The sequence below is a fragment of the Ranitomeya imitator genome, chromosome 3 (genome assembly GCF_032444005.1).
Source record: "Ranitomeya imitator isolate aRanImi1 chromosome 3, aRanImi1.pri, whole genome shotgun sequence".
NCBI classification, from domain to species: domain Eukaryota; kingdom Metazoa; phylum Chordata; class Amphibia; order Anura; family Dendrobatidae; genus Ranitomeya; species Ranitomeya imitator.
Window position 1 is genome coordinate 584,879,857 of NC_091284.1, and position 23,660 is coordinate 584,903,516.

At 44.5% G+C, this 23,660-nt stretch overlaps 1 protein-coding gene across 3 annotated transcripts in view; it reads left to right on the top strand.

Annotated features, from left to right (window-relative positions):
- The window catches only part of DZIP1 (DAZ interacting zinc finger protein 1), a 158,356-nt gene that overhangs the window by 1,538 nt on the left and 133,158 nt on the right, over positions 1-23,660 (top strand). For all 3 annotated transcript variants that reach the window (XM_069758038.1, XM_069758039.1, XM_069758040.1), the window contains exons 2-3: positions 18,931-19,491; positions 21,271-21,343. In XM_069758038.1, coding sequence (XP_069614139.1) covers positions 18,931-19,491; positions 21,271-21,343 — 634 coding nt within the window. The remainder of the gene's footprint in view (positions 1-18,930; positions 19,492-21,270; positions 21,344-23,660) is intronic.

Sequence of the window (23,660 nt, forward strand, 5' to 3'; positions counted from 1 at the left end):
TGGAGCATGTGTGCAGGGGGACCTATATATGGGGCATGTGTGCAGGGGAACCTATATATGGAGCATGTGTGCAGGGGAACCTATATATGGAGCATGTGTGCAGGGGAACCTATATATGGAGCATGTGTGCAGGGGGACCTATATATGGGGCATGTGTGCAGGGGAACCTATATATGGAGCATGTGTGCAGGGGAACCTATATATGGAGCATGTGTGCAGGGGAACCTATATATGGGGCATGTGTGCAGGGGAACCTATATATGGAGCATGTGTGCAGGGGGACCTATATATGGAGCATGTGTGCAGGGGGACCTATATATGGAGCATGTGTGCAGGGGGACCTATATATGGGGCATGTGTGCAGGGGGACCTATATATGGGGCATGTGTGCAGGGGGACCTATATATGGGGCATGTGTGCAGGGGAACCTATATATGGAGCATGTGTGCAGGGGGACCTATATATGGAGCATGTGTGCAGGGGGACCTATATATGGGGCATGTGTGCAGGGGGACCTATATATGGAGCATGTGTGCAGGGGGACCTATATATGGGGCATGTGTGCAGGGGGACCTATATATGGAGCATGTGTGCAGGGGGACCTATATATGGGGCATGTGTGCAGGGGAACCTATATATGGAGCATGTGTGCAGGGGAACCTATATATGGAGCATGTGTGCAGGGGGGACCTATATATGGAGCATGTGTGCAGGGGACCTATATATGGAGCATGTGTGCAGGGGAACCTATATATGGAGCATGTGTGCAGGGGAACCTATATATGGAGCATGTGTGCAGGGGGACCTATATATGGAGCATGTGTGCAGGGGAACCTATATATGGAGCATGTGTGCAGGGGACCTATATATGGAGCATGTGTGCAGGGGGACCTATATATGGAGCATGTGTGCAGGGGACCTATATATGGAGCATGTGTGCAGGGGGACCTATATATGGAGCATGTGTGCAGGGGAACCTATATATGGGGCATGTGTGCAGGGGAACCTATATATGGAGCATGTGTGCAGGGGGACCTATATATGGAGCATGTGTGCAGGGGGACCTATATATGGAGCATGTGTGCAGGGGAACCTATATATGGAGCATGTGTGCAGGGGGACCTATATATGGAGCATGTGTGCAGGGGAACCTATATATGGAGCATGTGTGCAGGGGAACCTATATATGGAGCATGTGTGCAGGGGGACCTATATATGGAGCATGTGTGCAGGGGAACCTATATATGGAGCATGTGTGCAGGGGGACCTATATATGGAGCATGTGTGCAGGGGGACCTATATATGGAGCATGTGTGCAGGGGAACCTATATATGGAGCATGTGTGCAGGGGACCTATATATGGAGCATGTGTGCAGGGGGACCTATATATGGAGCATGTGTGCAGGGGAACCTATATATGGAGCATGTGTGCAGGGGAACCTATATATGGAGCATGTGTGCAGGGGGACCTATATATGGGGCATGTGTGCAGGGGAACCTATCTATGGAGCATGTGTGCAGGGGAACCTATATATGGAGCATGTGTGCAGGGGAACCTATATATGGAGCATGTGTGCAGGGGGACCTATATATGGAGCATGTGTGCAGGGGAACCTATATATGGAGCATGTGTGCAGGGGGACCTATATATGGAGCATGTGTGCAGGGGGACCTATATATGGAGCATGTGTGCAGGGGAACCTATATATGGAGCATGTGTGCAGGGGAACCTATATATGGAGCATGTGTGCAGGGGAACCTATATATGGAGCATGTGTGCAGGGGAACCTATATATGGAGCATGTGTGCAGGGGAACCTATATATGGAGCATGTGTGCAGGGGAACCTATATATGGAGCATGTGTGCAGGGGAACCTATATATGGAGCATGTGTGCAGGGGAACCTATATATGGAGCATGTGTGCAGGGGAACCTATATATGGAGCATGTGTGCAGGGGAACCTATATATGGAGCATGTGTGCAGGGGAACCTATATTTGGAGCATGTGTGCAGGGGGACCTATATATGGAGCATGTGTGCAGGGGAACCTATATATGGAGCATGTGTGCAGGTATGAGGGGTCATATATATATGGAGCATGTGTGCAGGTATGAGGGGTCATATATATATATGGAGCATGTGTGCAGGGATGAGGGGTCATATATATATATATATAGGGAGCATGTGTGCAGGTATGAGGGGGTCATATATATATGGAGCATGTGTGCAGGGATGAGGGGGTCATATATATATGGAGCATGTGTGTAGGGATGAGGGGGTCATATATATATGGAGCATGTGTGCAGGGATGAGGGGTCATATATATATATATGGAGCATGTGTGCAGGGATGAGGGGTCATATATATATGGAGCATGTGTGCAGGGATGAGGGGTCATATATATAGGGAGCATGTGTGCAGGAATGAGGGGGTCATATATATAGGGAGCATGTGTGCAGGTATGAGGGGGTCATATATATATGGAGCATGTGTGCAGGGATGAGGGGGTCATATATGGAGCATGTGTGTAGGGATGAGGGGGTCATATATATGGAGCATGTGTGCAGGTATGAGGGGGACATATATATATATGGGGCATGTGTGCAGGGATGAGGGGGTCATATATATATATGGAGCAGGTATGAGGGGTCATATATATATGGAGCATGTGTGCAGGTATGAGGGGGTCATATATATATGGAGCATGTGTGCAGGTATGAGGGGGTCATATATATATGGAGCATGTGTGCAGGTATGAGGGGTCACATATATATGGAGCATGTGTGCAGGGGAACCTATATATGGAGCATGTGTGCAGGGGAACCTATATATGGAGCATGTGTGCAGGGGAACCTATATATGGAGCATGTGTGCAGGTATGAGGGGGTGATATATATATATATATATATATGGAGCATGTGTGCAGGTATGAGGGGTCATATATATATATATATGGAGCATGTATGCAGGTGAACCTATATGTGGAGCATGTGTGCAGGTATGAGGGGTCATATATATATGGAGCATGTGTGCAGGGATGAGGGGTCATATATATATATATATATATATATATATATGGAGCATGTGTGTAGGGATGAGGGGGTCATATATATAGGGAGCATGTGTGCAGGGATGAGGGTCATATATATATGGAGCATGTGTGCAGGGATGAGGGGGTCATATATATAGGGAGCATGTGTGCAGGGATGAGGGGGTCATATATATAGGGAGCATGTGTGCAGGGATGAGGGGGTCATATATATATGGAGCATGTGTGTAGGGATGAGGGGGTCATATATATATGGAGCATGTGTGCAGGGATGAGGGGGACATATATACATGGGGCATGTGTGCAGGGATGAGGGGGTCATATACAGTGCCTACAAGTAGTATTCAACCCCCTGCAGATTTAGCAGGTTTAATAAGATGCAAATAAGTTAGAGCCTTCAAACTTCAAACAAGAGCAGGATTTATTAACAGATGCATAAATCTTACAAACCAAAAAGTTTTGTTGCTCAGTTAAATTTTTATAAATTTTAAACATAAAAGTGTGGGTCAATTATTATTCAACCCCTAGGTTTAATATTTTGTGGAATAACCTTTGTTTGCAATTACAGCTAAAAATCGTCTTTTATAAGACTTGATCAGGCCGGCACAGGTCTCTAGAGTTATCTTGGCCCACTCCTCCATGCAGATCTTCTCCAAGTTATCTAGGTTCTTTGGGTGTCTCATGTGGACTTTAATCTTGAGCTCCTTCCACAAGTTTTCAATTGGGTTAAGGTCAGGAGACTGACTAGGCCACTGCAACACCTTGATTTTTTGCCTCTTGAACCAGGCCTTGGTTTTCTTGGCTGTGTGCTTTGGGTCGTTGTCTTGTTGGAAGATGAAATGACGACCCATCTTAAGCCAGGGAGCTTTCTAGGTAATTTCCCACGATCTATGAACAGCCAGCAGAGGGCGCCTCACCGCAAATGAAGCTAAATATAGATCATTGATCTATTTTTAGCCTCATTCCCTGGGGTTTTGCAGCGAGGAGCAGCCTGCATTAGCACAGCTCCTTGCTGCAAAATGTTTTAACCCCTTCAGAAGGATTTACATCGTTGGATGTTACAGATCTGCGGAGGGTAAGTATATTGTTGGTTTATTATGTTTTTTTACTCACAGAACGAGGGTCTTCAGTGACTGGATTGGGCGTTGAATAAAATACTGCAACAACCATTGTTTTTATTTCATTAAAATAATTTAAAAAAATGTGTTTGTGTTTTATTTAACCCTTTACTAGTATTGGATTAATAATGGATAGGTGTCATAATTGACGCCTCTCCATTATTAATTAGGCTTAATGTCACCTTACAATAGCAAGGTGGCATTAACCCTTCATTACCCCATATCCCACCGCTACACGGGAATGGGAAGAGAGTGGCCAAGTGCCAGAATAGGCGCATCTTCCAGATGTGCCTTTTCTGGGGTGGCTGGGGGCAGATATTTTTAGCCAGGGGGGGGCCAATAACCGTGGACCCTCTCCAGGCTATTAATATCTGCCCTCAGTCACTGGCTTTACTACTCTGGCGGAGAAAATTGCGCGGGAGCCCACGCCAATTTTTTCCGCCATTTAACCCTTTATTTTAAGAGCTAGAACGGCCAAATTTTTCAGATACACACTACTGACAGTAGTGTGGAATCTGCAAAAAAAATGGAGAGAAGACATGGTTTACTGTATGTAAACCATGTCTCAAATCATGTCGGGTTTTAGGAAGGAGAAGGAAAAAGCCGGTAATTGAATTACCGGCTTTCAAGCTGTCTAGCGCTGGAATAAATATTAATATATATACATATATGTGTCTCACTGACATATATATATATATATATATATATACCTATTCTATGTGTACACATTTATTCTACCTATTCTACTGTAAGCTGTCAGTGTGATTTTACTGTACACCGCACTGAATTACCGGCTTTTCTCTCTAACAGCGCTGCGTATTTCTCGCAAGTCACACTGCTTGTCCGTGTGTAATCCGTATTTTTCACGCTTCCATAGACTTTCATTGGCGTATTTCTTGCGCAGTACGGTGACAAACGCAGCATGCTGCGATTTTGTAAGGCCGTAGAAAGCCGTATAATACTGATCAGTAAAATACGGCAAATAGGAGCAGGGGCATAGAGAATAATTGTGCCGTATTTTTTGCGAGTTTTACGGACGTAGATTCTGCGCTCTTACGTCCGTAAAACTCGCATGTGTGACGGCGGCCTAACCATTTGTGCAGACACATGCACATTTGTGGCCTGCTGGAGGTCATTTTGCAGGCCTCTGGCAGTGCTCCTCCTGTTCCTCCTTGTACAAAGGCTGAGGTAGTGGTCCTGCTGCTGGGTTGTTGCCCTCCTACGGCCCCTTCCATGTCTCCTGGTGTACTGGCCTGTCTCCTGGTAGCACCTCCAACCTCTGGACACTATGCTGACAGACATAGCAAACCTTCTTGCCACAGCTCGCATTGATGTGCCATCCTGGATGAGCTGCACTACCTGAGCCACTTGTATGCGTTGTAGAGTCAGTCTCATGCTACCACGAGTGTGAAAGCACAAACAACATTCAAAAGTGAACAAAACATCAGTCAGAAAGCATTGGTACTGAGATGTGGTCTGTGGTCCCCACCTGCAGAATCACTGCTTTGAGTGTGTCTTGATATTTGCCAATAATTTCCATCTGTTGTCTATTCCATTTGCACAACAGCATGTGAAATTGATTGTCAAACTGTGTTGCTTCCTAAGTGGACAGTTTCATTGCACGTAAGTTTGATTTACTTGGAGTTATATTCTGTTGTTGGACACACCTCATTTAAAGATTTTTCTGTATTTTCATGACTATGAAAATTGTAAATTCACACTGAAGGCATTAAAACTATGAATTAATACATGTGGAATTATAAACTTAACAAAAAAGTGTGAAACAACTGAAATTATGTCTTATATTCTAGGTTCTTCAAAGTAGCCACCTTTTGCTTTGATGACTGCTTTGCACACTCTTGGCATTCTCTTGATGAGCTTCAAGAGGTAGTCACCGGGAATTGTTTTCACTTCACAGGTGTGCCCTGTCAGGTTTAATGAGTGGGATTTCTTGCCTTATAAATGGGGTTGGGACCATCAGTTGTGTTGAGCAGAAGTCTGGTGGATACACAGCTGATAGTCCTACTGAATAGACTGTTAGAATTTGTATTATGGCAAGAAAAAAGCAGCTAAGTAAAGAAAAACGAGTGGCCATCATTACTTTAAGAAATGAAGGTCGGTCAGTCCGAAAAATTTGTAAAACTTTGAAAGTTTGGGGCGGCACGGTGGCGCAGTGGTTAGCACTGCAGCCTTGCAGCGCTGTAGTCCTGGGTTCAAACCCCACCAAGGACAACATCTGCAAAGAGTTTGTATGTTCTCTCCGTGTTTGCGTGGGTTTCCTCCGGGCACTCCGGTTTCCTCCCACCTTCCAAAGACATACTGATAGGGAATTTAGATTGTGAGCCCCATCGGGGACAGTGATGATAATGTGTGCAATCTGTAAAGCGCTGCGGAATATGTTAGCGCTATATAAAAATAAAGATTATTAAAAATAAAGATTATTATAAAGTGACCCCAAGTGCAGTTGCAAAAACCCAAGCGCTACAAAGGAACTGGCTCACATGAGGACTGCCCCAGGAAAGGAAGACCAAGAGTCACCTCTGCTTCTGAGGATAAGTTTATCAGAGTTACCAGCCTCAGAAATCGCAGGTTAACAGCAGCCCAGATTAGAGACCAGGTCAATGCCACACAGAGTTCTAGCAGTCGACACATCTCTACAACAACTGTTAGGGCTCGTTTCCATTTGCGAGAAACACGTCCGTGTCTCGCATGCTAAAAGTAAGCTCTGGCGCCGGCACTTTGGAGCGGAGCGTGCAGCTCTATGTGTTGCTATGCGGCCGCACGCTACGCTCCCAAGTGCCGGCGCCAGAGCTTGGTTTTCACATGCGAGACACGGACGTGTTTCTCGCAAATGGAGAGCCCTTAAGAGCAGACTGTGTGCAGCAGGTCTTCATGGTAAAATAGCTGCTAGGAAACCACTGCTAAGGACAGGCAACAAGCAGAAGTGACTTGTTTGGGCTAAAGAACACAAGGAATGGACATTAGACCAGTGGAAATCTGTGCTTTGGTCTGATGAGTCCAAATTTGAGATCTTTGGTTCCAACCACCGTGTCTTTGTGCGACGCAGAAAAGGTGAACGGATGGACTCTACATGCCTGGTTCACACCGTGAAGCATGGAGGAGGTGTGATGGTGTGGGAGTGCTTTGCTGGTGACACTGTTGGGGATTTATTCAAAACTGAAGGCATACTGAACCTGCATGGCTACCACAGGATCTTGCAGCGGCATGCTATTCCATCCGGTTTGCGTTTAGTTGGACCATCATTTATTTTTCAACAGGACAATGACCCCAAACACCCCTCCAGGCTGTGTAAGGGCTATTTGACCAAGAAGGAGAGTGATGGGGTGCTACGCCAGATGACCTGGCCTCCACATTCACCAGACCTGAACCCAATTTAGATGGTTTGGGGTGAGCTGGACTGCAGAGTGAAGGCAAAAGGGCCAACAAGTGCATCTCTGGGAACTCCTTCAAGATTGTTGGAAGACCATTTTCCGGTGACTACCTCTTGAAGCTCATCAAGAGAATGCCAAGAGTGCAAAGCAGTCATCAAAGCAAAAGGTGGCTACTTTGAAGAACCTGGAATATAAGACTTATTTTTAGTTGTTGTGAATTTACAATTTTCATAGTCCAGAAAATACAAAAAAAATCTTTAAGTGAGAAGGTGTGTCCAAACTTGTGGTCTGTACTGTGCGTGTGTGTGTGTGTATATATGTATATATATATATATATATATATATATATATATATATATATATATACAGTGGGGCAAAAAAGTATTTAGTCAGTCAGCAATAGTGCAAGTTCCACCACTTAAAAAGATGAGAGGCGTCTGTAATTTACATCATAGGTAGACCTCAACTATGGGAGACAAACTGAGAAAAAAAAATCCAGAAAATCACATTGTCTGTTTTTTTAACATTTTATTTGCATATTATGGTGGAAAATAAGTATTTGGTCAGAAACAAACAATCAAGATTTCAGGCTCTCACAGACCTGTAACTTCTTCTTTAAGAGTATCCTCTTTCCTCCACTCATTACCTGTAGTAATGGCACCTGTTTAAACTTGTTATCAGTATAAAAAGACACCTGTGCACACCCTCAAATAGTCTGACTCCAAACTCCACTATGGTGAAGACCAAAGAGCTGTCAAAGGACACCAGAAACAAAATTGTAGCCCTGCACCAGGCTGGGAAGACTGAATCTGCAATAGCCAACCAGCTTGGAGTGAAAAAATCAACAATGGGAGCAATAATTAGAAAATGGAAGACATACAAGACCACTGATAATCTCCCTCGATCTGGGGCTCCACGCAAAATCCCACCCCGTGGGGTCAGAATTATCACAAGAACGGTGAGCAAAAATCCCAGAACCACGCGGGGGGACCTAGTGAATGAACTGCAGAGAGCTGGGACCAATGTAACAAGGCCTACCATAAGTAACACACTACGCCACCATGGACTCAGATCCTGCAGTGCCAGACGTGTCCCACTGCTTAAGCCAGTACATGTCCGGGCCCGTCTGAAGTTTGCTAGAGAGCATTTGGATGATCCAGAGGAGTTTTGGGAGAATGTCCTATGGTCTGATGAAACCAAACTGGAACTGTTTGGTAGAAACACAACTTGTCGTGTTTAGAGGAAAAAGAATACTGAGTTGCATCCATCAAACACCATACCTACTGTAAAGCATGGTGGTGGAAACATCATGCTTTGGGGCTGTTTCTCTGCAAAGGGGCCAGGACGACTGATCCGGGTACATGAAAGAATGAATGGGGCCATGTATCGTGAGATTTTGAGTGCAAACCTCCTTCCATCAGCAAGGGCATTGAAGATGAAACGTGGCTGGGTCTTTCAACATGACAATGATCCAAAGCACACCGCCAGGGCAACGAAGGAGTGGCTTTGTAAGAAGCATTTCAAGGTCCTGGAGTGGCCTAGCCAGTCTCCGGATCTGAACCCTATAGAAAACCTTTGGAGGGAGTTGAAAGTCCGTGTTGCCAAGCAAAAAGCCAAAAACATCACTGCTCTAGAGGAGATCTGCATGGAGGAATGGGCCAACATACCAACAACAGTGTGTGGCAACCTTGTGAAGACTTACAGAAAACGTTTGACCTCTGTCATTGCCAACAAAGGATATATTACAAAGTATTGAGATGAAATTTTGTTTCTGACCAAATACTTATTTTCCACCATAATATGCAAATAAAATGTTAAAAAAACAGACAATGTGATTTTCTGGATTTTTTTTTCTCAGTTTGTCTCCCATAGTTGAGGTCTACTTATGATGTAAATTACAGACGCCTCTCATCTTTTTAAGTGGTGGAACTTGCACTATTGCTGACTGACTAAATACTTTTTTGCCCCACTGTATATATATATATATATTATATATATTCTAGAATACCCGATGCGTTAGAATCGGGCCACCATTATAGAATATATATATATATATATATATATATATATTCTATAATGGTGGCCCGATTCTAACGCATCGGGTATTCTAGAATATGCATGTCCACGTAGTATATTGCCCAGTGACGTAGTATATTGCCCAGCCACGTAGTATATTGCCCAGTGACGTAGTATACAGCACAGAGCCACATATATGGCACAGCGACGTAGTATACATGCACAGAGCCACGTAGTATATTGCCCAGCCACGTAGTATATTGGCCAGTCACGTAGTATATTGCCCAGCCACGTATGTCACAGGTTAAAAAAAATAAAAATAAGCATATACTCACGTTTTGAAGGCCCCTTGTAGTTCTGTCGCTTGTGTGCGGTGCAGGCGGCAGCTTCCGGTCCCAGGGTGTGATGACGTCGCGTTCACATGACCGTAACATCATGGCAGGTCCTTGGCGCGCAGGGCCTGTGATGACGTCGCGGTCACATGACCGTGACGTCATGGCAGGTCCTTCGCGCATGCCATCATTGCCACCGGAACCTGCCACTTGCATGGAGCGGTCACCAGAGCGTTGCGAGGAGCTGGAAAGGCGGCGGAAGGTGAGTATATAATGATTTTTTAAAATTTTTTTTTAATTTTTCACATTAGATGTTTTTACTATTGACGCTGCTTAGGCAGCATCAATAGTAAAGACTTGTTCACACAGTGTTAATAGCGGTGGTAACGGCGTGAGTTACCCGCGGCATAACGCGGTGACTGCAGGGGAGTAGGGAGGGACTAATCGGACTGTGGCCGTCGCTGATTGGTCGTGGCAGCCATGACAGGCAGCTGGCGAGACTTGGATTCCATGACAGACAGGCCGCGACCAATGAATATCCGTGACAGACAGACAGAAGGACAGACAGACGGAAATGATTCTTAGACAATTATGTAGTAGATAGATAGATATATATACACACACTCACACACACACACACACACATCGAATGTGTCTTCCCGCCCTAATGGGGGAGAGGAAACAGGTTAAATACCCTCCCCTTCCTGCAACCACCAGTGTTTTTCCTGTCCCCCATGGGGCATGAAGAGGCTTTCAATGGTGCTGACGTGGCCGGCGATCTGGAGCACCCCACATTACCTTCAAAGCCGGGCAGCTGAGGTCGGGGGGCTCTGCTCTCTTCCTCCGGTGGCTGCTCCCGTCTCCATGTGCGGGTGTGACTCCGGACCTTTCCTGCGCTCCCTCGGAGGGTAAAGCGGGGAGGTGATGTGCGGCCGGGGTCCTCTTGTAGCTCCCCGGCGTCCTTCTCCTTCGTGCTGCTGATTTCATGAAGCGTGCGCTCGAAAGTGACGTTGGCCCGAACTTCCGGATTACTTCAGGTTCGTTCCATGCTGGAACACGCGCGCACTGGCCTTTTGAATCAGCAGCCTCGTGGGGCGTACTCATTGCGTGTTCCCCATTGGACCTGGGATGGGGGGTAGGAGGAGCACAGAACGACGCTGGGGCCTCAGGTTTCATTAAAATCCTGGTCGAGGATGCCGCCAGGTAGGTCTCTATGTCCCCCTGTGACTGTGGAATGACATGGATGGCGACAAATCCTCCTTATCTACATCTGCAGAACCCAGCGCTCCCCCTCCTGTAAGTAGTGGGTGATGTCCCTGCTATCCAGATACATGTAACATGGGTCACTTAATATACATTCTCTCTCACCTAGGGCCAGGGTCACACTACAGCGTAATACGGACAAATGATATGCGATAGAAAATCGCATAGCACTCGGACCAGTGTTCTATGGGGCAGCTTAAATCCCTGTTTTTTTTCCTCGGCCATTTTCAGTGTGCGAGTGAAATCTCAGCTTGCTGCGATTGTCACCTACGCTGACCCCAATGGAGAAGATGGAGAAAGTAATTTCTCCGCCTCCTCTGCAGCTGTGCTTCGATTCGCTCTGTGGAAGAGGCTCGGAGCACAGACGCATGACACTCGGCTCCCACTCGCAGCAGAGCAGGAGCCGAGGGTCATTAGCATTTCGCATCGGATGCAATACGCTAGTGTGACCCTGGCCTTATAGGCAGAAAAGGTTCCTGCCCTGAAGAAAGATGAAACGAGCCGCAAGTGTGGTATTTGCGCCTGCAGGCTCCCTTCTCCACACAAGAAAAAACATTGTCAGCCGTGCACGGATGATGTGCTACGTACGGAGCAGCCCTCCCTCCTGGATAGCATCAAAACCCTTATAAAAACAGGAGGTCCAATCCTCTATGGCTATCTTCTCCCAGGCCCCAGTACCACAGCCCCTTCCTCCTAAAAAAAAAAAAAAGGAGGATGGCTCCTGTAGAATCTGACTCGGGTGAAATCCGTACCTCGGGTTCGGAGGATTTTTGGGAGAATGAGGCTTCTGCTTCCACCCCTAAATCAGATAATAAGAAATATTACTTTTCTTCCGAAGACGTTGAAGAGCTGATTGGTATAGTGAGGAGCACCATGGGGGTTGAGGAGGAGGAAGTGAAACACTATACTAGATGAGATGTTTGGGGGGCTGAAACCCAGGGATCAGAAGGGGTTCCCTATACATGAGAATGTACAAAACATTATCCTTCAGGAGTTGGGTCTCCCTGAGAAAGGTTTTAGTGTGCCTTTGGAAGTAAAAAAAAAACGGTTCCCCCTGGACTGGGATGGTTCATTATGGGAAATCCCTAAGGTAGGCGTGCAGGTGTCTTGGGTAGCCAAAAAGACGGCTCTTCCTTTTGAGGATTCTTCCCAGTTCAGTGATCCTATGGAAAATCGAGAGCTTGTTAAGGAAATCCTGGGACACCTCCACCAACCTGCTTAAAACGAACGTGGCCTCGACGTGCGTCACCAGATCTCTATTCCTCTGGCTACCCACGTTTGAAAATCACCTTACTCAAGGTACTTCTAGGGAGGAGACTGGATTCCCTTCCCCTCCTACAGAAGGCGACGGGGTTCCTGGCTGACGCTTTGACTGAATCCGTCCAGGTGGCGGCGAGATCTGCTGTCCTCTCCAATTCATCCAGGAGAGCACTATGGCTGAAGTTTTGGGGGAGGGGGCGACCTTACTTATAAATCTAAACTTTGTTCTATTCCCTTTCAAGGCCATTATGTGTTCGGCCCAGCCCTGGACGAGATCCTAGACAAGGCTACGGACAAGAAGAAATCCCTTCCCATACAAAAAAGTTCTAGGAAGCGTATCATAAATCTAAAATCCTTGATTCGAGTGGTCAGATACAGACTATTCAAAATGGAATCAGTCAGGTCAGCAATCCCGCTCATCAGATGGAATTGGGTAATGGCTACACTGGATCTGAGGGATACATACTATCATGTGCCGATACATCCGGACCACAGAAAGTTCCTCAGATTTGCAGTTTCCCATGGTCATCGGGTCAGCCATTTCCAATTCAACATCCTACCCTTCGGCATATCATAAGCACTGCGGGTGTTTACCAAGATCATGGCGGAGGCAGTCATTTTCATCCGAAGCCAGGGAGTGTTCATTATCCCGTATCTGGACAACTTTCTTATAGTCACTTCATCTATCCCTCGTCTGAACCTAGATGTGGCGAAGACACTGGAAATCCTGAAATCCCTAGGCTGGATCCCGAATCTAGATCTCCATCCTTCCACAAGGAAAACGTTTCTAGGAATCCTTCTGGATTCAGAGAAGAGGACATCCTTCCTACACAGGGTTCGTCAACTCGACCTCATCCAAAAAATTTCCAGATTCAGGGATCAGAGATCGCCTACCTTAAGGGATTCAATGTCCATTCTGGGATCCCTGACTGCGTGTATCCTGGGCTCAAGATCATACACGAGTCCTACAATCCCACATACTTCTATATTCAAAGAGACATCAGGGCCCACTATCCAGGAGAATCCCATTTCCCGGTCATGTGAAATCGGCCCTATTCTGGTGGCTGGATTACCGAAATCTTTAGCGGGGCATCAGCTGGGACCAGCTTCACTTGAAGATACTCTTTTCGGATGCCAGTCAGAGAGGTGGGGGTGCAAGAATAGAGGGATCTTACTCCCAGGGGCTGTGGCCCCTAAACATCAGCTCCAGCTCCTCAAATTTGAGAGAGCTGAAAGCAGTGGAGGGAGCGTTAAAAGCCTCATCAGCTCTGATTCAAGACCACTACGTGCGTGTCTAGTCAGACTATATGACTACAGTGGCCTACCTCCGTCACCAGGGGGGCACAAAATGTGCCAGTCTAAAATCAATTGCAGTAAGGATTTTTTCTTGGGCAAAAAAACACATATTGTCCATATCGACAGTACACCTGAAAGGATTAAACATTGTTCAGGCAGACTTCCTCAGCAGGAAGGACGTCCATCCATGGGAGTGGTGCCTGGACCAAGAGGTCTTCCTGTCCCTGACTTCAAGATGGGGGAGTCCCGACGTAGACCTATTTGCCAATGACCAAAAATGCAAGCATAAGGACATTCTTTTCTCTCTGTCCCGCAAGCGGAGCACGGGGGATAAACGCCTTCTCCCATCCTTGGGGTTTCAGCCTGGCGTACGCCTTCCTGCCCATACCAATGCTGGCGAGAACACTACAAAAGATTCGAATAGATCAAGTCACTACGATCTTAGCCGCTCCCATGTGGCCAGGGAGAAGCTGGTACGGCTCCTTGCTGGACATGGCTCAAGAGGGTCCTTTACTCCTGTCTCAGTAGATCGACCTCCTTCACCAAGGTCCACTTCTATATTCGGATCTAGCCAAATTGAACCTTGCGGCATGGTTACTGAAGCCAGGATCTTGAAGGCTAAAGGTCCCTCTGATAAAGTGATCCAAACTCTCCATAAAAGTAGGAAGCCAGTCACTAATGCCATCTATGGCAAAGTCTGGAAGCGCTTCTCATCCTGTGTTTCCCAAACACTCCTGATCCCTTTTGTCCCAATATAGAACAGGTTGTAGACGTTCTACAAAGGGATTGGAGCTAGGACATACAACCAGTACACTGAAAGTGCAGGTATCAGCTCTTAGCTCTTTCTTTGATCAAGAGAACCCGCCGCTGGGTTAAATGTTTCATGACCTCTCAACTAGAATTCATCCTAGGCTCCATAGTCAGATCCCCCCCTTGGGATTTGAATATAGTTTAACCAGAGACCCATTTGAACCTCTCTCATCTATCACCTTAAAAAACCTGACCCTCAAAACCATTTTTTTAGTTGCGATTACTACCGCTAGATGCATAGGAGAGTTACAGGCCCTGTCGATACAAGAACCTTATTTGACTATCACTACAAGATAGTATTGTCCTTAGGTTAGATCCCTCCTTTCTACCTAAGGTAGTCTCAGATTTTCACAGAGGTCAGGATATTATGCTGCCCTCATTCTGCCCAGATCCTTCCAACGCGAAGGAAGAAATCCTTTACAACCTTGATGTCCGCTGGCTTGTCCTATATTACCTCCAACAAACTGAAAATTGGAGGATTGACTAAAACCTATTTATTCAGTTCACGGGACGGAACAAGGGCAAGAAGGCGGCAAAGAACACGATTGCTAACTGGATCAAGCAAGCTATCTGTCTGGCATATTTATCACAGAATCTTTCTCCTCCTGCTACACTTACGGCTCATTCCACGCAGGTAGTATCTGCATCTTGGGCGGAGGGAACGCATCTTCCGAGCAGATATGCAGAGTCGTCTGGTCGTCTGTCCACATATTCACCAGACACTATAGACTAAATTTCAATAGGGATTTAACTTTTGGCAGACAAGTTCTGAAGGCTGTGATCCCTCCCTAAAGAAATTAGTTGTTGGTATTAGGCCGGCTTCACACTCAGCGTATGAAAATACGGTCCGTTTTTTACGGCCGTAATACGCTGAAAAGTCCCCAAAATAGTGGTCCGTAGCTCCTCCGTAGGCAGGGTGTTTCAGCGTTTTTTGCGCATGGCATCCTCCGTATGTCATCCGTACTGCGTGTTTTTATCTCAGGCTTGCCAATCCGACATAAATAGCTAGTAAATTAAAGGGTTAAATGGCGGAAAAAATTGGCGTGGGCTCCCGCACAATTTTCTCCGCCAGAGTAGTAAAGCCAGTGACTGAGGGCAGATATTAATAGCCTGGAGAGGGTCCACGGTTATTGGCCCCCCCTGGCTAAAAACACCTGCCCCCAGCCACCCCAGAAAAGGCACATCTGGAAGATGCGCCTATTCTGGCACTTGGCCACTCTCTTCCCATTCCCCTGTAGCGGTGGGATATGGGGTAATGAGGGGTTAATGTCACCTTGCTATTGTAAGGTGACATTAAGCCAAATTAATAATGGAGAGGCGTCAATTATGACACCTATCCATTATTAATCCAATACTAGTAAAGGGTTAAAAAAAAACACACACATATTATTAAAAATTAATTTAATGAAAAAATCACAAAGGTTGTTGTATTAATTTATTCTACTCTCAATCCACTCACTGAAGACCCTCGATCTGTAAATAAAAAAAATAAAAATAAACCAACAATATACATACCTTCCGAGGATCTGTCACGTCCAATGATGTAAATCCATCTGAAGGGGTTAAAATATTTTGCAGCCACGAGCTTTGCTAATGCAACGTTGCTCATGTCTGCAAAACCCCGGAGAATGTAGGTAAAGTAGGTCATTGACCTATATTTACCTGCATTTGCGGTGAGGCGCCCTCTGCTGGCTGTTCCTAGATCGTGGGAACTTTCCTAGAAAGCTCCCTGGCTCGAGTTCATATGAGGACAACCAGCAGAGGTCAAAAAGTCAAAATTTGTGACTTTTTAGAGTCGGTTAAATATCTTTTATCCAATTTTTGTCTGAGGAAAACCAGCTGCCCAATTTATTTTGCACACCTTGATAAAGGGTGTTGATATCCTTACCGTTCATCATTACACAAATACACGTCACCTGACCTGCTTCATCCATTCTAGTTTATACAACTAAGAGAATCTGCATAAGGCCGGGGTCACACTAGCGCTGAACACGGGCGAGTGCTATGCGAGAAAACATCGCATAGCACTCGGACCAATGTTAATCTATGGAGAAGCTCACATCACTGTCTTTTTTTCCTCAGGCGTATTCTACGTGCGAGTGAAATCGCAGCATGCTGTGATTGTATGCATATATCGTCCGAGTCTCGCCAATGCAAGTCTATGGGTGCTAGAAAGAATTGGACACCACACGGACCATCAGTGTGACTTGTAAGAAGTACGCACACATTTTCCTCATTTCATCCCATTAAGTTCGATGAGGAAAAACGCATGTCATACGGATATCATACAGATATATAAGTGCGAGAAAATTACATCACACACGGATGACCATACGGAGAACATTTGTGTGACTCTCGGCCGAGAGAATCGGACCGAAATTTTTTTATTTTCCATACCTTAAGTGTGACCCCGACTTAAAAATCATGATCTGGTCAAAATCCTCACTAGTCAAATAATTGTGCACAGTGTATATAAGCGGGCATCGTATAAAGCTCGCCTACTGTATGTAGTTCTGTGGGAGCCTAGAACCAGCGCTGATGCCAGTGTATGTGCCCCTGTATCACTTATTATATTTCAGGGTTAGATATGTGTCCTTCTGTATAATGTAGCCGTCTTTGTCACGTTACAATAACACAGGATCTTTGTATTTTGCACCCTCTTATGTTATTATTAGTGGTGATGTCTACACACCAAGCTGCAACTGATAATGATTTGAATTAGCATCTCATGGTATATTTTGGACAGAAATAACAATTGACTGGTTCTGTAGAAAATGATGGGAAATTGTACACTTATTTATATGTATACAGAAGTATGATGTTTTCAACCCTGTAGTTTGGCTTAGCTTGGCACTTTTTGATGTATTGTGTGGCTCAGGTCTTGATTGTGAGCTTGGTACACACTCCCATGAGTAGTAGGATGACAGCAATCTTATGATACTCCATGATAAAGACGCTTACATGTCCTAATGTAAAAGTAGGAGTTTGATTAAAACCATTTTCACATCTATTAATACAGCTTACATCTAGAAAAGTTTCTCAATCCTCCGTCTCCCCAGTGGTAGAGTGACGATGTGCTGTATGCCAACGTGACCACTGGTGTCAGCAGCGATGCTGGCTTACATGGCAAGTGATCCCTGAGGTCAGTGTGGCACTTTGTCACTCCATCATCGGATCATGCCAGAGTTGCAGCATTAAAGGGGTTTTCCAAGAGCAAAGTTTAATCAATAGATCTTGGAATAATAATAATTTCCACAATTGGATGTGTATAAATAAAATGTCCCTGTGCTGAGATAATCTCATAAATATGCCCCTGCTGTGTACTGTGTAATGGCTGTGTCTGACCGTGCTGGAACATATTCTGATCATACCACATCTCCTGGGCAGGGAAATAAGCAAAAGAGAGTATATAGACATTCTGTGAGGTTAAACATTTCCCTGCCTGTTTGAAACGTTTACCTCACAGAAAGAATCTGCTGTGATCCCCTGCTGTAATGTCTGTATACTTTCTTTTTCTTTATCTCAGCACACGGACATTTTTTTTAACAAATTTAATTGTGGAACTTATTTTTGTTCCAGGATCTATTCATTAAAGTGTACTTTGTTTGTGGGAAAACTCCTTTAAAGGGAACCTGTCAGGTCCTCCATGCCCTCCAGTCCAGAAGTTTAGACTATAGCTCCTGATCATGAGCAGCATGCCTCTGAAGCCGTGAAGCGTGCACCTGGCTTCAGAGACGCACGTACGCTGCCAGAATGAGCGGCGCTCCTGTGCAGATATGTGTGAGTGGCGATGACGCAGCTAGTGCAAATTATGTTATCACGCCAACAGGGGCTTGATAACATGGAAAGAAGGCGGACTAGTCTGGGGATCTAACGCCCCATCCTCTAGTCAAAGCCCTCATTAGCTTGGGGAAAGTGGAGGCTATAAATGCTTTTTTAAAGCATTTATTTAACTGAGTTGTGTTATACAGGGCTGGTTAGGGAGGGAGTTTCATCACAAATAGCTGAATACTAATGGATTGGACAGGTTCCCTTTAACCCCTTAACGTCCAATGACGGGCCAAGTGTCCTTTCCCGCACCAGGACGGGCTATGTCCGTCATGCATTTATTTAAACTGTCACTGCATGTAAATTGTAATTGCACTGCAAATGTTTCAGAGTTCGTACCACATAGAGTGACACTGGTCAGATTTGTAAAATTTGGCCTGTTCATGAAGGTGAAAACAGGCTGGGGGTGAACGGGTTAACAGGTGGGTAACTTTTTTTTTTTATATTACATCTGAATGCTGGGAAAGAGATTATCCAAAGCAGGCAATCCCTCCAGATGACTTTACTTGTAGATGTGATTTTCAGTGTTGACTGGTTTTGATTTTAGCATTCTCTTCTTTTTCAGCCTTTCTTTGAAAATGCTTACTATCCCTTCGAGCCTGAGCAGGCACAAATCTCTCCAGACAGGCTAAGTTCTCCTTGGATGCCACGTCCTTCTACGCCCAGCAGAATGCTTTCCTACAACCGTGACTCTCGGTTTAAATTCCGAACGCGCCATGAAAGTGTAGACTGGAGACGCATTGGGGCTATTGATGTGGACAGACTAGCAAGTGAATTAGACTTTCTGACCCTTCAGGAAAACATCATGGGTATCACATTCTGTAACATAGAGAATGAAAAGTGCCCGCATTGTCACAGTAGCCTTGATCCTATTCTCCTAAAACTGTTCCGACTAGCCCAGTACACTATTGAGTACCTGCTTCACAGTCAGGAGTACCTGACCGCCAATCTCCACACATTAGAAGAGAAGGTCCGGGCCACCTTGACTGAGACAGAGCAGATACAAGAGAAAATGGTCAAACAGACTCAGGAAGTGAAGACGCTAAAGGATGAATGCAAGCGGAGGAAGCAGATCATCTCTACTCAGCAGATGATGATCAGTGCTAGTGCGGGGCCCTACCAGAAGGTAAAGTAAGCCTTGGTGACTACTGGATAGTCTTTTCTCAGTGGCTCCCACATGCCTCCACACAGATGGTAAACCTCTACCTCTAGTATTGTATGGAATTCTTTATGTGTTATCTCCTACACCTGAGTCTTATTTGTGCTTGTAAATCATTCATATATTGCTACGACATGGTGGGAATTAGCGAGGAGGGAGCATCAAAGAACAGGGCGAAAGACGCAGGTAGATGTTTTGAGTTGTCTGCTAGGAAATGTTTCTAGACCTCCTGTGCATAAACACTTTGTAGAACTAAAAATGCTAGGGGTAAGACATACTCTTACCTGTGCGTGGATTAGCTTCAGCTATTCTAGAGTTCTTACTAAATATTTCATTTTTTGTTGTAAATGCTGCAGATTTCTCATACGTCCGCAGATTTATAATTTGTGGGTTTATAATGTGTATTACAGATTACTTCAAGATGCAGATTTGCTTGTATACATTTTGTTAAATCTCATTCACTTTGCATTTCATTTTTTTTTTAACCCCTTCTCAACATCTGCCAAACAATGTAGAGCGCATCTCAGGTACGGGTGTATGGAGTGGACCCAGGAACTGGAAACAGCAGCGACTGGGGCACCGATTGCCCTTATTTACCCTTTAAATTGAATCTGTCAGAACCCTTTTAAGCCATCTACAGCGGTTGAAATAAGTATTGAACTTGTCACCAGTTTTCTAAGTAAATATATTTCTAAAGGTCTTATTGATATGAAATTCTCACCAGATACTTTTTTGTTATGTGATTGCTCATTATGAACATAACTTACGGTAATTTATGGACATCTCTTTGCATGTGTGGGTTGGATGGGTTGTTACCGACATCTGGGGATAATTTCATGTTAATTGCACCTTTAGAAATATATTTATCTAGAAAATTGTTTGTGTTCAATACTTGTTTCACCCTCTGATTATGGATATTTGATATCTGCAATCCAATATCTTATTCCCTAGAAATCAAAATTTTTCTTAATTTGTAATGAGCTGTTAAGATCTTGGGCCGGATATAGATCTCCCGAAGAGTCTGCATCTAGAGTTTATTTTAAATGAAAGTGGGCGTGACCAGTGTGAGACATGTAATGACTGACCGCCTGCATTCCTGATCTCACTGCAGAGCTGTGTGTGATTATAACTAGCACAGTACAGCAGAGCTGAGCTTTGTCTCATTACAAACACATCTGAAGTTGTAGCTCATCTCTTACAGTGCTGTCAACTGAAAAGCAGAGCTCTGCCTGATTGCAAATAACACTTCTCTAGTTTCATTCTCACAGGCAGCCAGTGTGGAGGAAGGGAAGTACAGCTGAGATGACATCTCTGAGGTGATCTGCAACTGCAAATGTGCTTGTAGTGAGAAAAAACTGTCCTCAGTTTACATAATAAAAAAACTGCTGACATATTGCCTTTAACTCGCAGGATTTTAGCATTCCATTGGTTATTAGTAGGGCTCATTTTGTTAGCTTTGATGTCAGAAAAAGGGAACAAGATCTTCATCAATCAATCAGAGCTTTCCACTTCTAACCTTCACCAGAATAATGAAATGTTCACCCTTGTTTGCTATGCGTAACAAGGACACTTTTTCTCTGCAGGACTTTTTCTTGGAGGTAAGTCATCGACAATGCAGTCTAGATTATTTTTAAATAATTTTTGTTCTGTAAACTTGGGTGCGGCTTATAATCTGAAGCAATAAGGTTCAAAGTATACATTTTAATCATCAAATACCAAAAATAATGTGTACTATTTTCATTCCAGTGCCAGTATTGTGAGAAGGCGTTCATGAATACTTCGTATCTGCAAAGTCACATCACAAGGAGACATCCAGAAGGTGCATATCTATTAATGCCGGCTTACCCCTTTATCATAAATATATGTTATTTCATATCTAAAAGATCTGCTCCTATGTGAAGCTGCAGTAACACGATGGGGCACTACGAGTGTGTGCACATAATGTTTTTCTTGGAGATTAAAAACTAAAAGCTTACTAGTGGAAACCTCTTCATAAAATGTTCCTTTTTTGGATGTTTTGGGAGTTTTTCATTTCCTGCAGCAGTTTTGAGGTTTTTGAATTGTTTTTATTTTTACCTCCAAAGCATTTTTTTTTCAGCCCTCTGATTGGACAGTACTTTGTTTGGATTTAATTCCATCAGGAGTCCGTGGCACATTTGCATTATAATCCGCATATAACACATGTGAATCCACCCTTCAAGGGGTTTCCATGAATTATAAAAATTAGGTAACAGCAGGAAATGCGATAAAATAAAAAATAACTAATATTTACCTGTTCTATACTCTCTATTGATCCAGCACTGACACTATGGTGGTCCCTGGTGGGCTTTACTTCCCTGCAGTAATGTCTTGCTGCTCTACATGCACAGTCCTGCTGCAGCCAATTACTGGTCTCCACAGTCATTCTGGCATATACAGCACAAAACCTCTGATGCCGTGATTTATTGTAGGCCCACTTGGGTGTATAGCACATCATCATTGCAGGAAAGTAAACAAAGACTGAGGTCCACAGAAGTGTGAGCTCTAAACATTGCGAGGATTACAACACAACAAACTGCATCTATTATTAAATAGATTATTAAGTAAATGTTTGACATGATGGGTCTGTTGTATTTACTTTGAAAATCTGTGCCAGAATGGCTGCATAATCTTATATGGAAATTCAAGTCTGCCCATCTAGCCTGATTGAAAGTTCCTCAATGTTCCTCCTCTCTGCCGCAGAGATCTCACACTGCCAAGCACAAGCTGCAGATGTCATTCGGGCTGGATTTGCACTCATGAGTTCAGTCTATAGCTTTATTCATAAAATGCTCATCTTAATATCTGGTTTATACCAGCATTTTACTTTGGATTTTCAAAGTACATTTTTCAGTCTCTTCAGGTGTAATATCTGTGTAATAATGTATGTGATTTGCATTGTGAAATCTGCTTCAAGGAGCTGGTTACTTGCTGCTGTGCTACACAATGAAGGTTTGGGAAAATCGTGGGGATCCTAAATACAAATAGTACTACACTCTTTCTGGATCTTACCTAATTTTTGATTATCTGTATCAAAGCTGCATTGTGTGAATAAGGCTATGTGCACACGCTGCGGATTTTGCTGCGGGTCCGCAGCAGTTTCCCATGAGTTTACATTGCAATGTAAACCTATGGTAAACAGAAAACGCTGTGCACATGCTGTGGAAAAAACGTGCAGAAACGCAGCAGTTTACATTCCGCAGCATGTCACTTTTTTCTGCGGATTGCGCAGCGGTTTTACACCTGCTCCAATAAATAACCGCAGTTGTAAAACCGCAGTGAAATCCGCAAAAAAACGCGGTAAATCTGTGATAAATCTGCAGCAAAAACGCAGTGTTTTTCTCCTGCAGATTTATCAATTCTGCTGCAGAAAAATCCGCAGTGGACCATTCTACGTCTGCACATACCCTAAGACTCTTGGCATCTTTTGCGTGTTAGGATCCCAATAAGGAATTTCACCTGTCTTCTAGTCCTATACACACCAAACTTCCACAAAGACCTTTTATTACAGGGGTCCCCAACTTATGGCTCAGGAGCCACATGTGGCTTGAGGCATTAGTCCGAGGAGGTCATGTTAAGTATGGGACGCTGGAGATAGCATGACACTGCCAGTCAGAGGAGGTACTGGAAGATGGATGCCACAGTGTGGTGGGAGAGTGCTATAGGAGAGTACTGATTGGGGGGACGATGGGAAGCCCTAGTTGTAAGTATACGGCCTCCGTGTCATTTCAGTGGGCGAGCTGTGGGTTATGTCACTATGCCCACTCATAATGAAGACTCTTGGCGTCAGCACTGTGGGAAAGGGAGGTGGGAGCTGGATATCACTACTCAATGGGCTGTTGATGTGGCTCTCGGGGTAAGCTCTTGGGGTAGGAAAGGTTGGGAACCACTGGTGTGTATATATAGGTATAAAATGTATTATCTTTATTAATTTAGCATTTTTTTAAAACACAAAAATAATTTTAAAACGTAAAAATACAAAGAGATGGGTAAAGCCCAGATCAGCAGGCTACCAGGTCCGAGAGGCCTGATAAAGGCGTGAAAAGATGAGTGGTAAACATAATATTTTAAAATGAGAAAAAACAGCTGAATTTATCTTCTTCCATGAGACAGTATCA